The sequence below is a fragment of the Pinus tabuliformis genome, chromosome 8, assembly GCF_031772625.1.
Source record: "Pinus tabuliformis cultivar Carrire ecotype Pingquan chromosome 8, CPIR1, whole genome shotgun sequence".
NCBI lineage: Eukaryota > Viridiplantae > Streptophyta > Pinopsida > Pinales > Pinaceae > Pinus > Pinus tabuliformis.
The window spans coordinates 1244143870-1244156032 of NC_142294.1; the positions used below are offsets into that span (position 1 = coordinate 1244143870).

The 12163-nt window shown below is 43.5% G+C and overlaps 1 protein-coding gene across 4 annotated transcripts in view; it reads left to right on the forward strand.

The window, feature by feature from the left end:
• The window catches only part of LOC149239889 (uridine/cytidine kinase UKL1, chloroplastic-like), a 277768-nt gene that overhangs the window by 54546 nt on the left and 211059 nt on the right, over nt 1-12163 (forward strand). For 2 of the 4 annotated variants that reach the window (XM_089373570.1, XM_089373571.1), the window contains exon 3: nt 7088-7179. In XM_089373570.1, coding sequence (XP_089229696.1) covers nt 7088-7179 — 92 coding nt within the window. Of the gene's footprint in view, nt 1-4899; nt 5039-6124; nt 6169-7087; nt 7180-12163 lie in introns of those variants that run through there. The other 2 variants (XM_089373573.1, XM_089373572.1) reach the window with 2 other exon arrangements.

Below are 12163 nucleotides of genomic sequence, written 5' to 3' on the forward strand. Positions count from 1 at the left end.
CTCCGTCCACCCCTATGATGTTTCCCAAGTACAACATCTCCGTCAATCCAAAATCACACTTGGAGAGCTTGGCATAGAACTGTTGCTCCTCCAAGATGCGCAACACTGTCTCAATGTGCTGGAGATGCTCCTCCCAAGTCCTACTGTAAATGAGTATATCATCAAAGAATACCAACACAAACTTCCTCAAGTGACTGCGGAAGATGTGATTCCTCCAAGACTGGAATGTAGCTAGGGTATTGGTTAGCGCGAAAGGCATCACCAAAAACTCAAAGTGCCCATAGTGACACCTGAAGGCGGTCTTGGAAATGTCCTGTTCCCTCATGCGATGGTACCCAGATCTCAAATCAATCTTTGAGAAGAATGGGGCTCCTCTCAACTCATCCATCAACTCATCGATCGGGTATGGGGTACCTGTTCTTCAAGGTCTTCTTGTTCAGGGCTCTGTAGTCAATGCACATCCTTAATGTGCCGTCCTTCTTCACCAACACCACGGAAGAAGCAAAAGGGCTCGTGCTCGGCTGAATGTGCGCAAGAGCCAACAACTCCTGAATGGCTCTCTCAATCTCATCCTGATAGGCCTTGGGATGCCTATAGGGGGTAGTAATCATTGCCTGTATGCCCTGCTCAAGCTCAATGGTGTGCTCAAACCCTCGGTCCGGTGGCTGTCCTGGCAGAATCTCCCCAAATACTATGGCATACTAGTCAAGGATGGACTGTATCTCTGGGTGCACTGTCTGCCCTATAGTCCCTGCCTCTGATGCACGCAGCTCCACTGCCCACTCTACGTCTCCCTTCTGGAAGGCTGCCTCCATCTGATGAGTCGAAACAGTTTGAGGCGGATATGTGTGCTGTCCTCGTATCTTCTCATGCCTCCCTGTCTTCTCATCATCCCACTCCATCTCTAGGGTCTTCCAATCTGTCGTGACCTTCCCTAGAGTGATAAGCCACTGAACACCCAATATCATGTTGGTGTCCGGAATATCGACCACGAAAAAGTGGTCAGTCAGTGTGTAGGTGCCCATCGTCACTGATAACTCTGGAACATAACGAGCACACACCATGGTTTGATCTCCTGGGACCAAAACTGAAAAGCCATCGAAGCTCTCTGTTTGTATATCTCTCCACTCAACCATCTGTGCATTGATGAAGTTGTGGGTTGCCCCACTGTCAACCAAAACTGATACCCGCTGGCCACGTACTGTCCCTTGTACGTGTAGCGTCAAATACTTGGGAACTCCTTGCAATGCTGCAAGGGCCCCTCGGTAGGTGCAAAAGCTGCACCACTGCTGCTGGTGGTGGAGGTGGCAAATGATCCTGCGCGGCATGACTACCTCTTGCCTCCACATCATCCTCCTCATCCTCTTCCCCGCTGCTCTTGGAGAAGACCTCAATAAAATGTGCTTTGCCAACATCACATCTATGTCCCCGTGCCCACGGCTCCTGATAGGTGAAGCACAACCGCTTCTTCTTCAACTCCCTCCTGGCATCATCATCAATCTGTACTCGTCCTGGATTCCCCTTCGGAGGCGGAATCCTCACATCCTTCCCCTTAGGCTGAAAAGCCTGTCGCTGGGGGTAAGGTGTCCGAGTCCTGGGTAAGACATCCTGTAAGTCCCGGGTCCTGCTAATAGCATCTTGAAGGGTGGTTGGTCTAGCGGATCTGACTAGACCCCGAAGTGGCTCTGCTAACCCCTCAACATACATGTAGATCCTCCGTGCCACGGATAGATCTAGTGCCATCACTGAAACCCTCAAGAAATCTGAAAGGTAGGTCTCTGGGCTCCCAATCTGTTTGAGCCTCGTCAGCTCCACAAAGTGCTGTTCTGGATCCCTCCGGTCAAACCTCTCCATCAATCTCCTCGTGAACTCGGCATATGTTGTCACTATGGAGTGTCCGAGTGTAACCATCCCATGGAACCACCAATCCTGGGCCTCGCCATCCAAATGTAATGTTGTCACCTTGATGGCCTCCGTCTCCGACATCTGGTTAAGCTGGAAGTAAATGTCCAGCTTCTCCACCCAAGACTTTGCCGAACTATTTGATGAACCATCGAACGTAGGCAAGTGGAATCTACTAGCTGCACGGTGGGTGTCACCATCATGATAATGCCGGTACCCTTTGTGATGGTCGCGGGGTCTACTATCCCGCTGGAGCTGAATAGAGTCTTTGAATGAGAGAGCCTCCCTAAACTCCTGCCCATAGGCTTGGTATTCTGCAAAATAATCGCCCATATGACCCGGGTTCTGCCTCCTGCTGGGCTACGGCCCCCGTGTCTGCTCCTAAGAAAGTGGGCATGGTAAAGCGTGTAGGGTCCTGTGAGGCCACCTGCTGAGTAGTATCATGCTGCTCTAGCAAATGGTGGGATGCACTCGATCCCTCACCAACCTAGAAAACCCGTGGGTTCTCACGCTGTCTAGCCTCTATTGCCGTGAATCTCTGCCCCATCACCTCAATCTACCTCGACAGATCCTGTACTGATTTGAGGAGCATGTCCGCAAATCTCTTCCTGTCCTCATCTGCCATTAGATCCTCTTGCTCTGCGTCCACCACAGGCTCCTTCTGTTCTGCGTCCACCACCGGAACAAAGTCTCCCTCTCCGTAAGTGTTTTCCAACCTACACCCAGTGTCTCTATATCTCCTACCTCTGTAACAAATGTAGGGCTTTTCCCCCGGTGTCATAGATTGCTAGCTCCACAGGCTGAGTAGATCTTTGCTCTGATACCACTGTAATATCCCGTTTTCGAGATATTCCCCAAACCCCAGTAAACTCCAACCAAATACATATAAAGGATATAATAATCGGGAAGCTCAAAATGATAAAAGTAACAGTGGTGTAACATATAGTAATATAACCATGAGATATAAGCAGATACTCAAGAAATGCAGAGGGAAATGCTAAGACATTTTATTATACTGAGTAATAGAATGAGTACAGGAGGTGATAAGAAAGATGGCACCTCGACTTGCACAAGGCAAGTGAAGAAATACACTCAGAATAGCAAAGGAATGGCCTCTTTCTGAACTGGGTCCAAGCTGTTGGACAACTGGCGTGTTGTTGTTGCTGTTGGAAATCAAATGAGGGTTTGGGGCTGTTCCCCTCCTCAGAAAATGCTGAAACTCTGAAAGCAGACTCTACTCAAGAAACTCAGAAAAACCCAGAAGGCTTTTCTGAAGTGGCCGACCCCCGAAAATCACCTCCTTGAGGACCCACGCAATCCCTCAAGGCTTTGTGCTGCCACTGAAATAAACCCACCACAACTTTGCCTGAAACTTAGCCAAAATCCTCTAATATGCAAGGGCTGATCCCCTGCTCAACCTCCCAGCACAAATCCCCCTGCAAAACCTCAATTTAGAACTCCTACCAGAAAGAACTGCGTCATCCCTCTCAAGACTGCGCAGTCATCCAAGATGCTCAATCCTCCAGCCAAAACGCTGATGAAACTACTACAAAAATACTGATGGAAATACCTTGCCTGAGCAGGCACTCGAAGTCCCTCGAGGCTAAGGGTGAGATCTCCGAATGGAGACACTCTATGCACTAAACAGTGCTGCAGACTAGCTAAACAGCCAGCGTGCTCTAAGTCAAAGTGACTAGCTCAAATGCACATAATTGAATGCCAAAATGAGGAGGCTCCTCTCTCCTTTATAGCGTTGGCCTCTCTCAATTCCAAGGCTCACCTCCTCCAACGTAGCTTTCCTCTTGCCACGTGTTTCTCACCATCTGCGCAGTCACTCCAAGTGTCTACGTGGGTCCCTCCTCTACGTGGTTCTTTGGCCCCCCTTGGCTCACCTTTTAAGTTACAACGTTGTGCTACTAGGGAGTGTCTTTATTCATGAAGTGAGTATGTCCCCCTCTCCTCACCTTTTTATTTATAAATAACTATAGAAGGCAAAATTGAGCAAAATCAAATATGCCAATTAGCCATGGCTAATTAGGAATATTACATTAGGGGTCCCACAGGAGCAAGGAATAACATAGACATCTTTCATGTCCTTGGGGTCAATAGGGTATTTTACAGATCTAAGGGACCTACGGATGGTGTTAAGGGGTCTAAAGGTAGAGGGAACATTATGCTTTTTGAGGATCCTCACAATCTTATCTGTGGTCCCTTGGATGAAAGGGAGATGAACCCCCGAGACACGATCCTTAGGGTCTCCCTTAACCTTGGGACCTTTGTTGGATTTAAGGAAAGCTTTCAGACCCTGGTGCCTACAATAACCATTATTAACACACGCGTTAAGGAGATGGGCTTTCTCTCTATCGAGGTTCTTTTCATCGGAGATTCTCAGCGCTCGACTCGCAAGCGTGTTGAGGACACCCAACTTTTGAGCAGGGAAATGATGGGAGTTGGCATGAAGATACTGCTCAGTATGAGTTTTCTTCCTAAACACTTGGTGGGAGAAAGAACTGTCATCATTCTTAGAGATGAGAACATCCAAGAAAGGTAAACACCCATCAACTTCTTGCTCCATAATGAAGTTTATGGATGGGGATTGATTGTTTAGATGCTGGAAAAAGAGTTCCAATTTTTCTTGGCCATGAGACCAGATGACACTAGTGTCGTAAACTTGATATGGATCACAAAAGCCTCAATTCATCCAATCACCAAGATATTAGCAAATAATGGATTATAATAGCTCAAAAACCTTGAATATGTGTAAATACTTTACATACCTGGCTATTGCTGCTAAAGCCAGGTCCATGAAAACCAGAGGCAGGGGGACCAGTGACCACTTGAGAACACCTTAAAAGATCATTTCACAACAGTGTCAAGGGGGGGAGAAAAATGGGGGAGTCTTGAACAAGGGAGCACGAAAGGAGAATTCTGAGGTTGGAATTCATTCAGAAATCAAGAGTTGAGCACTGTTCTTGGGGTTTTGGCACGAGGACCAAAATTCTTCAGTTCCGAAGTCTTCTGGATCTGGGAACCGGATAGGTTGATCCCAAATAGCAGGGTGGATTCGCTCAGTTTGGTAGCAAGAGCAGGCTCAAAGCAACGTCAGCCTGGAATCGACTTCAAACGAGATATCCAGGTATGTATTTGCAATTAAATTGGTAATTCTATGTTGAATTTGACTGTCTAGTTGTTTGTGAAAATTTAGGCATTGCACGGGGCCCATCAATGTATTCAATCATATCACTTATACTCTAACATTTTATATATATGATATATCCTATGATGGATATTCTCATATCCTAGATATTTTGAATATAATTGGGATAATGAACTTTGTTCGTATCAGACATGGTACCATTAAAGAAGCCTTTATTGAACAAAAATTATAGATTTACTCTCTTTTATGTAAAGAACAGTCTATGTCCTTTAAAAGGTAGAGATTCATGTAAGAAATATCCGTTCTGGAAGAATGAATAAATTGGATTTATAGTAATGGAGTAACTGCCAATTGGGCCTTGGTTCAGCAGGGAAGTGAGTGGCCTGTTAGGTTACTGACCAAGTTTCAATTCCCTTGGGATAAATAAGCAGTTAGGCCAGGTGCAAGTCTCGGAGGATTTTGACTGAAGAGTATCTTCCTGTCACAACAGTTTAGTTGAATGAAAATGGTTCATTCTTTGAGGTTCATCTTGCCCATGAAAATGGGCTTCTTGTGGTGATTGACATATTCAAGCTAATTGTAATGCTTTTGGAGTTTAAAAAAAACTTTTGATAAAATAGCAGAGTAACTGCATGGAGAATGTTGACTTATGGCAGTGGAATAACATTTAAAGTATAGTGACAGATCGACCAACTTGAGATGACGTGGAATTTTGAGGCTGCACTGGTGTAAATACCTCATATCTAGAGTGCATATCTAGACAAGTTTTTTCAGAGATATTGCAGGTATAAAATGGAGAATGCTGGCAGCTGGAAAATCCGGGTAAGCTTTTTTGAGAATATTTTCTAAATATGCACTATATTACTTTTGTTTATTTTTGAAAAGAGTATTCCATGTCATGGCAGCTTTAGTCAAATGAAAGTGCTTCTGATTGATGGTTCGCACTTTGAGGGCCATCTTGCCTGAGTAAATGGGCTTTTTGTGGTGTATTCAAGCTAATTGTAATGCTGTTGGAGTGTAAGGCGTTGAGAATGCTGATTTATGACAGTGGAATAACATAGGAAGTCTAGTGACAGATCGGGCAACTTGAGATGTGGTGGAATTATGAGGTATTTACCGGTGTAAATACCTCATATCTAAACAAGTTTTTTCAGATGCATTTCAGTAATATAATGCAGATTGCTGCAAAATCTGGGTAATCTTTTCTGAGAATATTTTCAAAATAGACACTACAAAACTTTTGTTAGTTTTGCAAAGAGGAAGCCTTTTATCAAATTGTTATATTGCATTGTTTTAGTAGCCTTATTTCTTGGCCTTAGAATGTGGCGATCAATCGCTATACTGGTATTTCCTCTTCTCAATGGTTTCATTCCCTTCTTTTGTATTTCTGAGGGTTGCATACTTTATACAATTGACCAGAGATGCAGCGTGCACACTTCTGCTATACAGTTACAGATTCAATTTTCACGAACCTCCAGTTGCTGTTTTCACTTATTCTAACTAGAATCTCTATCATTATTTGATATGAACATTTGTCAACTGGTACAACTAATTATAAAAATTACTCACTATAATGAACTCAACTGTCTATTTAACTAGCTATATGGTCCCTGACATTGTTATTTCCCCACTTAGAACAGATAGACGATAACATTCTACTAGTATGACAATACAATAACAATGATTGGCAAATTGTTGCAATGTCACTTGAGGCTTACTGACAAAAGTTGGTGCTTCTCCACAAGGAGGACTCCTACATATATTATGTATTTGTACGCTTATTAGTTACAACAACTGAAATTTCTAAAACATTTTCCTTACATAAAATATCTTCGATCTTATTAATAAGCCCAAAGTCTAAAACTGTAGACAATGTTGTATGCTAGATGGTTAAGTGGATTTTTTTCATTTGACTTTAGGACAGATGTGTGAAGTGAATATTGTAACAAAATTATCTATATGTATCATGCATATTCACGTACGTGTTAATTCATTGTTATTAAAGTTACTTGCACATCAATTCTGCAGGTGTTGCGGGTGGTACGGCTTCTGGAAAAACTACAGTTTGTGATATGATCATTCAGCAGCTTCATGATCATCGTGTCATTCTTGTTCATCAAGTAAGTCTCATATTGCTTTAAAGTTTTCGACCTGATTCTAGTTTTCTTGTTTATGGGAATGTGGAAAATATGTGTCATTCTTGTTCATCAAGTAAGTCTCATATTGCTTTAAAGTTTTCGACCTGATTCTAGTTTTCTTGTTTATGGGAATGTGGAAAATATATGCCGTGCCTAGTTACCTACTGCTTGCAGTTTAATAGAAGATCTGTTTACTGACCTCTTGACAACTTGTGATGATTTGGCATAAATCTGCTTGCTTTTTCTGCCCTTATAGTCGATACAATTGTGTCCATATGTGGTTTGATGCTGATCCTTCCATTTCTATGATCTCCTTTCTCATCTTTAAGGTAATCCGCTTAATCTTACCAAGCTTGCTGCAAGCATAGGCACAGACAATTTACAGTACAGACTACAGAGAAATGATCTTCATCTTAGAACACGTGAATATGAGATGGTGTCAATTGGGGCTATCCCAGGTGGTTGGGAGGAAGGAATATAATCCTTCCCACCTTGGTTCAATTTCCACAAGTGACATGATGGACGTTTAAAGTATTAATAGTATACTTATATTTCTCATATGGAATATACACTGTTGTACCTGTGGGAAAAAAAAAGGGTGAATATGAGATGGTATAAAAGGTAAAGCAACTACCATAAGCTAAAATGTGAAGTATAAAATAAAAGAAACTAAACGACCATATGAGCAGAGTACACAAAGTAATAACCGTAGATACAATATGGTAAAAGGCTACACATCATCAGAAGAGATAATATTTGGAGCAACCTAATTTGATATTGGTTTGAGCATTCCTTAAGGACAAGTATGAAGTTCCACAATTGAGTTATGATTAACCAAATTCACATGAATGTTTGGAATGTTTGTTAGAATAGGTTTCAATTAATGAATTCCTTGTAATAGCTACTTTGACAAATTGCTCTTGTCCATGGTAAGCAGCAAGTTAAGACGGAATAAAATTACCCATGATGAAATCTCCATGAGCCTCAATGAACTCTTTATGTATATATAATAGTGGACTTTAGCTGATTGGTTTTCATTGGACTGCTGCCATTTGTTGTTACAGTCAACTTCTCCTCCACATTTTGATTGGTTCTTCAATCTACAGTGTGATGATTTGGGTAGCATCGGATGTGCTCTAAGTCTCAAATTTTGCAGGGAGGCTTGGGCACATGTATTCCAAAGAACCTAGAAAGTGTTTTGGGAAATTCCATCCAAAAGTGATTTGATTAAAATAATTAATATTTTGAATGAGGTTCCTAAGTCTGAATTTAGGAAAATTAAAATATTAATGGGTATTAATCTAATCAGGGGTGAAACTTCTAGAAAAAGACACAGATCAAGCCAAAACGATCTGAGCCTTTGATTATGATTTAATCTAGGCCGTTGGTTGTTCAACAGGAAGATATAAAAAGGGGCTTGAGGGTCATTTGGAAAATACACAGCGAAATCGAGGAAATCATTTTCTGAAGTGATCTCAGAAGGAAAAATCGATTGAAGAGATCTTTTGCAGTTGAGGGGCAGGGATAGCAACTTCTGGAGAGAGATACATTAGCAGAGAGAGGCAGCGAGTGATCTAGAAGTCTTGATGCAGAGGTTGATGCAGGGCTAGAAGGGCCACGCAGAAGCAACGTAGAGGGAGAGAGAGGAGTCCGAAATCTGCAGAGGAATTCGATTTTCAGAAGTTGGAAGCCAGGGTGTGAGACCGGGAGGCAGAAATCGAATCTCCTGGGCAACATGTAGACCAGCCAGAGAAGTGATGCAACACCTAGAGAGCTTGACGCTCGGTTGACGCAGACACTGCGCAGAGGTAGCACAGAGGCAGCCAGAAAAGATGGGGGGTAGTCAGTTTGGGGCTGGATCAGCCAGGATTTCTCAGTGATTGTGTGAGGTAATCTCACAAAGCTTCTGCCAGTATTTCTCTCTGTAACTGAATAACCATGTGAGGTATTCAAAATTTGCTAATGCTTAATAATAATAAACCCTCAGAGCTGCTGCACCGGTTTTCCCACATTGGGTTTTTCCGGGGACTTATGTCCAAAAATAACTATGTCCTATGTGTTTCTATTTTCCTTGCTCAGCGCTATGTTTCAAAATCATATTTAATTTGGTGTAGGCTACTTCAGTGATTTACTTCAAGATTTCAAGAAGAAATCGGAGATAAGTTTGTAATGTAATTTACAATCTAGGTGAAGTAGATTAAGCTGGTTGCAGTAGGATTCTAGAGATTGTTAAATCTAGGAATTTTCACATGGTATCAGAGTTGTTGATGTGAAACAGGGAAGAGAAGATCTAGCACTGAAGCAAGGACCAGCTTGTTGCAGCAAGTAGCAATTTGAATCCCTTGAGGGATTGCGCAGTTCTAGCCAGGAGGGCTATATTTTCGTGGGTGTCTCTCTCTGAGTGAGCCTACAGAGATGTAAGACTACCAGATCGAAAAATTGCCAAGGCAGAGGGAGCTACGCAGAGCCATGTAGAGCTAGAGGGACATAGTTTTTTGCAAGCTGAGTGCTGGGCAGAAAAGTCGTCAAAAGGAAGAAGCAGATCGCATAGTGAGGGAATACTTCCTCAGTGATTTCTTGCTGAGGATATCAATATTTCTCAATTGTTGAGTAGCAGAGGAACAACCACTTACCAGCTCCATCAGGGAGTGGTAAGGCAGCCTAGGAGCTACGCAGTAGGGAGAAAGAGGGAGCTATTCGACATTTCTTTCAGAGGATATGGCAACCAATGGCTTGAGGGATCAGGACAGGTTGGATGGGGCTTCCAACTGTGCCGTCTGGAAGGGTAGAATGTCCTTCCTTCTAAATGAGCATGCCCTCAAGTCGCATGTTGATAATGTGGCAGCTGTCCCTGCGGATGTAGATCCGCTGAAGAAGTAAAAAACTGAGATGTCAAAGAGAAGAGGATGATCCTGGATGGAGTCAAGGATCACGTGGTGTGCCATGTTGCTAGCAAAGGAACTGCTAAGGAGATGTGGGATGCCTTGGCCACATTGTATTAGGGATCTTCCGAGCAACGAAAGATGTACTTAGAACATAAGTTGAGGTCTAGGCAGATGCTGAAGGGAGAACGTGTGGATCCATTCCTCACGAAACTAAAGGAGACCCGGGATGAGTTGTCGGCTGTGGCCTATGGGACACACACCTCAGGATTCGGAGTTAGTGATATTGGCTCTAAATTTCGTCTCGGATGGTTGGCAAGTCTTTGTCTAGAGTATCTTGGGCAGAGCAACATTGCCAAATTGGGACGAGATGTGGTAGCTCTGAAACAAGAAGAGCCGGGGAGAGACTTGCTCAAGGTCAAACTTGATGGGAGCAGCAACAACAGTGGGTCGAAGTCCAAAGTAGAGGAAGATAACGCAACCTTTGCATTGAAGGGACAACAAGGGCAACAGAGACGAAAGAAGGACGTCTCCAAGGTGAAGTGCTTTAGATGTGGCGAGATGGGCCACTATGCATCCTAGTGTCCTTTGAAGAAAAAGGACAAGGATGAGAAGCATGATCCTAAGGTTGCAGCTGCAAAGATCGAATAGGAGGAGGAGTTCGCCATGACAGCCAAGATACCTCCAGGAGGGAGGTGGGCTGATATAGAATTGTAGTTCGATAGAGCTACAGATGGGCAAGATCCTTGAGGAGCCCACCTCTTGGATCATCACCTTGCTACGGGAGCCCATGATCAGTAGTAGCAGGATGGTGGAGTTTTCAGTTGGTTCCATGGAGTGTTGATTTGACAAATGTAGTGGTTAGTAGCGCCAAAATGTGAGTAGCGCAGAGCAAAGAAGCAGTAATGCGAGGAGGCACAATGCAGAGCTTGAGCAACGTAGTGGCTTTAGAAGAGAGCACGGGACTAGCAGCAGTCAGGCTTTCAGCACCGAGGTGTATCCACTAGATACTTGTCCAGTTTTGGGTGTTTTTAGTTGCTTCTCTCAACAACTGTGTTGCAGTACCGATGTAGTTTTAGCAGTGGCAGTGCTAGCAGCATAACAAATGCATCATTTGAAAGGGAGTTGTAGTACAGATGTAGCATTAGCAATGGCAGTGTCAAAGGCAGCAATACAGTAGCAGCAACAACGCAGTAGTTGGTGGACAGCATGTCAAACATCAACAACGTAGAGGACGATGCTTCAGAGTCAGAGCAGTATGCAGTAGCAGTGTATTGCTAGAGCACATTCCTCGCTAAGAGGGAGTGTTGATTTGGGGTAGCATTGGATGTGCTCTAAGCCTCAAATTTTGCAGGGAGGCTTGGGCACATGTATTCCAAAGAACCCAGAAAGTGTTTTGGGAAATTCCACCCAAAAGTGATTTTATTAAAATAATTAATATTTTTAATGGGGTTCCTAAGTCTAAACTTAGGAAAATTAAAATATTAATGGGTATTAATCTAATAAGGGGTGAAACTTTTAGAAAAAGACACGGATCAAGCCAAAACAATCTGAGTCTCTAATTATGATTTAATCTAGGTCGTTGGTTGTCCAACAGGAAGATATTAGAAGGGGCTTGAGGGTCATTTGGAAAATACACAGAGAGATTGAGGAAATCGATTTTCGGAAGTGAGAAGTTCTCAGAAGGAAAAATCGATTGAAGAGATCTCTTGTAGTTGAGGGGTAGGGATAACAACTTCCGGAGAGAGAGATTCTCAGCCAGAGATACATCAACAGAGAGAGGCAGTGAGTGATCCAGAAGCCTTGACACAGAGGCTGACGTAGGGCCAGAAGGGCCACACAGAAGCAACGCAGAGGGAGAGAGAGGAGTCCGAAATCTACATAGGAATTCGATTTTCAGAAGTTGAAAGCCAGGGTGTGAGATCAGGAGGCAGAAATCGAATATCTTGGGTAGCAGATAGACCAGCCAGAGAAGTGACACAACATCCAGAGAGCTTGACGCTAGGCTGACACAGACACTACGCAGAGGCAACCAAAAAAGTGGGGGTGGGTGGGCAGTCAGTTTGGGGCTGGATCAACTAGGA